This window comes from Arachis ipaensis, chromosome B5, assembly GCF_059453495.1.
Source record: "Arachis ipaensis isolate K30076 ecotype BB chromosome B5, ASM5945349v1, whole genome shotgun sequence".
Classification (NCBI taxonomy): domain Eukaryota; kingdom Viridiplantae; phylum Streptophyta; class Magnoliopsida; order Fabales; family Fabaceae; genus Arachis; species Arachis ipaensis.
This window is the reverse complement of record NC_142440.1, coordinates 145795347-145801027: the sequence shown is the minus strand read 5'-3', so window position 1 is coordinate 145801027 and position 5681 is coordinate 145795347. Positions and strand designations below refer to the sequence as shown.

Genomic DNA, 5681 nt, shown 5'->3' with positions numbered 1-5681 from the left:
GTCTTTAATTTATATACGCCGAGTGCTTTATTCATGTTAATTATTTTCAGATGTCAAATAGATAATTTTTTATTTTTTTGATTATTTTAATCAAAGTCGAGTCATTAGTAGTAGTTAAAAGTTTAAAACTCAACCCTTCAATTCAATTATCATGGAAGGAAAGATCCTCCAACAATACTACACTCACAAAGGAATGTGACAATCCCAGGGTATAACCAAGACTAAATCTTTTTAAAAGGCCCAAGTATCTTGAATCTTTCACTTCATACACTTCATACTCTCTTGCCCACACTAAAATTGATTGCTCAAATTGAGCACTGTGTAACGACATTTCGCTCTGTCAAGTATATTTGAGAAAATGTGTATACTTGTTAAGCACTGTGTATCTACACAAGTGTCTCAACTAGTCAACTGTTGGATGCAGTGTGCACAACCCAACAGTGTAAAGACATGTGTCGGTTTGATGTAAAAAAACAAAAATAAGTAACAATAAAATGGCCTATATGGTGGGAAAACACAGATATCCACAATAATAAGGAATAATGGTAGTGGGGAAAGAGAATGCACTGTAACATAGTTACACTTACCCTGTGAACATTTAACTGTACCAATCAAGAAAGAGAACTGAAAATGTAAGCACAAATAGAAAAAGTATAAGAAATGTTCTGCTGCTGCTATTCCGCTGAATGGCTTGGGAAAGTTCTTTGTTGCCAAGTTCAACATTCTTAGTAGCTTCAACAGCCTGCAAAAGAGCAGCAGCAGCATATGACAATTGCACATATTGGATATCAAACAAGCAGCTACAAATAGATGGAAATTAGGATTACTTAGCGGGGTGTGCCTATTTAATGATTGCTACATAAACGAATTTTGTAGATTTTTTGCTTTAAATTTGAATCAATAACCATTTTCTTTCCGCTGTTATTATACTGTAATTATCCCCACCTTTGCCCTTAATTTCTTAGTGCTGCAAACCACCCAGTGTATGCAAGCTAAAATTCCAAAAGAGGAAAACAATACCTAAAACTTTTTAAGCAACATTGTGTAGATATTAAGTAACTAGTTAATTCAGGAAAAAAAATGTGGTTGACTCTGATCATTGCTTGACAAAATATAAAGATAGGTACCTGTATTATATAACAACCACAAAGAAAATAGAGGCAAAAATCTGAGGTGAAGAGCATGAATTATCTTACCTGCTCATACAGATGCTCAATTTGCTGAGCTTGTTGCAAAACGTGTGTAGATACGAGGTGATTTAATGCAGACATTTCCACCATCTTAGTTTCAGTTTCTTGAACTGTATCTAGAAGATTGGACAATTCCACCTACAGGCAAAGGAAAATTGGCAACATGTTGGTTATAATAATCAAATGTAGACAGAATTAAGTCTTATACAAACTCTTAACAAAACAGAATTGAATCACCTGAAGTGTGCGTGTTTCATCATCCAATAGCTGTTGTTGGACTCTTAGAGGCTCATTGTGTAATTCACTAGGTTCTCTGAGCTCCATGTCATCTGATTTAGGGGTTTCTATAGAATCTTTCTTGGTTAGGCGATTAAGTTTTCTTCGTGGCATTGCTCGATTAATGGCATCTTGGAAACGAACAGCTCTAAGCTTATCAAACTGAGCTGAAACTGAATGGAGTTTCTCACTTAAGATTAGAACCTAGAAAAGTAACCAATCAATTATTTGCAGCAAAAAATAAAAACAACAACAACAACAACAAAGTCTTATCCCACTAGGTGACGTTGGCTACATGGATCAAACAATGCCATTGCACCCTATTATATATCATGTCTACAGTGAAACCAAAAAAAAAAAAAACAGCCATCTCGAATCATGATAACTTTAGGTTCAATATGATAAAATTATCAAGCATGTGTATAAAGGGACCATGATTTTCTCAGAGCCCATGTGAGGAAGCAGGAATCAGTGTTGAAATCTAGATTGTTTGTTAAAAGGAAAGCTTAAGTGGAGTCCAATTTTTATCCAGTGGCTTACAGAGGAACACAATAGTAATAGTATTCCGCATGAATTAAGTAGTTCTAATCTGATGGTCTTATCACCAACATGGATAAATAGCTAAATTTTCTTTGTCTTCTTTTTTTCATCTAAGGTGATGGAAACTGATAGAATTGTGTAACTAACATATGTAACTAGTAATTGAATATTATCAGACAAGAACAAGTCCATACCACCCCATGTTTGTGGGCAATGGTGTCAGCATTAGCCTTTGACGTTGTAATGCCAAGCCATCCTTTTGATGTTTCCTCTTCTTGATTTATACTATTTTTGAGAATATCAATTTGTTCCTGACAAGTTTTAACAAAAACACTAACCTGCACAAAAGTAATTATAAAATGAAAGCATAAGAAAAATTCTAAGCAACTTTTCGGGCATGCATCTCTAATTTCGATACAAAATATATAACACTTCATATGATCTGTAAAGATTGAAGGCTTAAAGGAAGGAATAATGATATGCAAGTAGGTGAAGCAAACAAATCCATGGGCAGACAATTGTGTTTAGTCAAATACTTAATACCACAAACATCAACCTAGTAAGAGACACATTCTACTTAGTTAAATGTATAATGTAAATACGTTCAACAGTTCAAATTGAACTAAAGGCTTAATAATGAGCTCTGCTTATATATTGCTGTGAGAGAAATGTACAACACATCTGCAACAAAAGAACAGAAGATACAAAACCCAGCACTATGCCCACCTTTAACTTCTTACTAGTCTATGATAACCAACCAAATGGAAGTCAAGAAAAGAATACTAATGTGATTGAAAAAGTAATCAAGGCATAAGATAATGCACACCTAAGGACCCCGATCTAGTAATAATTTACATTGACAACGACACTGCATAGGAAAATAAACTTTTTATTCCTGATAAATGCCTGATAATAACGAACTTCTAAACTATATATCATCGTTAGAAAGTTTTACAACATCAATGTCACTTAGTAATATATATAAAATTACTTAGATGCCAATTAATCAACAAAGCAGGACCAGTCAATACTTTCATTTTCTTCTTAAGGGTGGAAAAAATAAAGAATTGAAGATGCTACAATAAGATCAAAACTAAAGTGTCAGAAAGCTTACTTCATGTTCAATACTATCTCGCTCCTTTTCAGTTGTGCGGTGCAAATCCATATAGTCCTTTCTATGCTTTGACAAAAATTCTTCTAGTTCTCCAATACTCTCGAGCTATATATATATAGCCAAAAAAAAAAAAAAAAAAACCAACAAAAACAACACAAAATAGAAGAATTACTGGTTATCCGGTAACTGAAATTTCGGTCAAAATGGTCAATATCAAGCTGAGTATACCGTCTTCAGTGCAGCTTTTGAAAACGGCGACCTTTGTGGAGGTTTATGAATAATGAAAGATGCCATAACTGACGCCAACTTAGCCTACCAAATCACATTGCACAAGAAATGTCAACAACCAAACACAGACATAATATTCAAACTCAATCGAAATTGCTATGATCCAACAAAGCTTAGTTAATTAGGGAAAAAAACATTTAAAAATCGTAATGAGAAGTAATAAGGTGGAATTTCGGAAGAGGGAAAAAACGAATTGAGGTGGAAGTGAAGCTTATACCTCATCATACCCCAAAGATCGTGCACTGTGTCGAACAGCATCTTTGAAATCCTCGGTTCTGTCTCTTGCCCTTGCCATTGCTTAATACCCAAATCTGCTATAACAATGGCGGGGTTCAGAAAGCAAATTATCGCCAGAGGATCGATTGATACCTCAAATTCGTAACTGCTGAGATCGTATCGCAATAGGGCGAGATTTTGGTGGAAGAAGAAACGTGGTGATCGGTAATTTTGTGAAGAAGTGAATATGCAGGTGTAGAATACTCTGCAAAAACCTATGCTGGAGGGAGAAGAAAACGCGAAACGCAGCGTTTCGCAGCTTCCCTTCTTCTACCTGTTTTGGGCCTTAAGATGTTTTTAAGTTACCAAAAATAAGCTAAAATCTTAAGGAAAAATTTTAAGTGTATCAAGAATACCGACGTTCCAATTATTGATTTCAATTAATATATATTATATATATTTTTTATAATTTAGATTAACAGTTAAAACAATTAGAATATCGATATTTTCGGTACATTTAAAAGGCTTTCAAAATCTTATAGATACTACTCAAAAAAAAATGTATACATATTTTTTTGTAGTTAAGTAATTAATTTGATAATTGATTTTTATCTTAAATCAGACTAAACTGTTGACTTTATCACCAGCAGAGTGATGTGGTTTCTTCAAGCGTTTTAAAACTCTAAAAAGTTGTAAAAAATTTCATTGATTAGAAGTATAGACTTAGTTAAATTGATTATTCATGTTAAGTGTGAAAGTTGTAAAAATGATTTCTAGCATTTTATTTGGTTTTGTGATAGAGAATTCACGGGAGAAACTCATAAGGTTTCTAGCCATTTTGTTTAGTGATTTAGGTTTTGTTTGGTAAAATTTTTTAAAGAGTATAATTATTTTGTTTTGTATTTGGTAAATTAAAAATAATTTAATTAGGTATCTTTTAAAAATGGTATAATATTTAGCTTTTTATTACAATAATTTAAAAAAATTAAAACAAATACATCTAAAAATTATGAATAGATTTACTGTCTTTTTAAAATTAAATACACATTCAAAATATAATCTAAAAAAAACTGAAATTTAAAATTTAAATTTTAAATTTCTGTTTCATATTTAATATATTTAATTATTAATATATTATAATTTAAATATATATCTAAAAATCAAATTATTCAAAATTCAAAAATTTGATTTTAAAATTATAAAATAAACCTTAAACCATCAAATTAATCACACCCTATCTTTTTGTGTTGTGTATGGAGCGACTGGCATGCTTTATTAGTCATCAGGTTGATTTGGGCTTGTGGGAGCCGGTTGCTATTTCTAGAGGGGGACCAAGAATATCCCATTTAATGTTTGCGGATGACTTGCTTCTATTCTGTAAAGCTACAAAAAGACAAGTGCAAAATGTGATGTTGGTTTTAGAGACTTTTTGCAAAGCATCTGGGATGAAGATTAATGTGGAGAAGTCTAAAGCGCTTTGCTCCAAGAATGTCTCTGCAACAAGGAAAGAGGTTTTCACTGGGGTATCCTCTATCAGATTTGTCCAGGATTTGGGCAAGTATCTTGGAGTTACCCTTAGCCATTCTAGAGTGACTCGTTCAGCTTTCAATGGTGTCCTGGATAAGATTCGGAGTAGGCTAGCAAGCTGGAAAGGGAGTTTACTCAATCGGGCTGGTAGACTCTGCTTGGTTAATTCTGTTGCCGCTGCTATTCCCACGTACCAGATGCAGGTCTCTATTTTTCCCAAAGGAATCATTAGTAAATTGGAGTCTATGATGAGGAATTTTCTTTGGAAAGGACAAGTTGATGGAAGAGGATTGAATCTTGTTAGTTGGAAGGTACTGGTTACTCCAAAAAAATATGGAGGTTTGGGGATTAGAGATCCTTATTGTGTAAATATTGCTCTTCTTGGGAAGCTAGTTTGGACTTTTTTCCAGCAGCCAAACAAGCTATGGGTCCAATTATTGGATGCCAAATACCGATCATCTCTATATGACTGTTTTAGTTATCCTAAGAACAAGGACTCTCCCATTTGGAGGTGTCTTTGCAAGGCTTGG

The 5681-nt window shown here is 33.5% G+C and overlaps 1 protein-coding gene across 1 annotated transcript; it reads right to left on the bottom strand.

Annotated features, from left to right (window-relative positions):
- Nucleotides 1-480: 480 nt before the first annotated feature.
- On the bottom strand, nucleotides 481-4200 carry SYP81 (syntaxin of plants 81). The gene is made up of 8 exons (XM_016348155.3): nucleotides 4140-4200; nucleotides 3626-3969; nucleotides 3349-3432; nucleotides 3121-3225; nucleotides 2201-2344; nucleotides 1428-1670; nucleotides 1197-1328; nucleotides 481-742 (listed from the first exon to the last, which is right to left on the bottom strand). The coding sequence occupies exons 2-8, from the start codon at nucleotides 3701-3703 to the stop codon at nucleotides 599-601; spliced, it is 930 nt and encodes a 309-aa protein (XP_016203641.1). The 5' UTR covers nucleotides 3704-3969; nucleotides 4140-4200; the 3' UTR covers nucleotides 481-598.
- Between the last annotated feature and the right edge of the window lie 1481 nt (nucleotides 4201-5681).

Coding starts and splice junctions, on each gene's coding strand:
- SYP81 (XM_016348155.3), bottom strand. CDS start 3,703: ATGGCAAGGGCAAGAGACAGAACCGAGGATTTCAAAGATGCTGTTCGA. Junction 2,345..3,120: donor GAGATAGTATTGAACATGAA/GTAAGCTTTCTG, acceptor ACTTTTGTGCAG/GTTAGTGTTTTTGTTAAAAC. Junction 1,671..2,200: donor TTGCCCACAAACATGGGGTG/GTATGGACTTGT, acceptor TTACTTTTCTAG/GTTCTAATCTTAAGTGAGAA.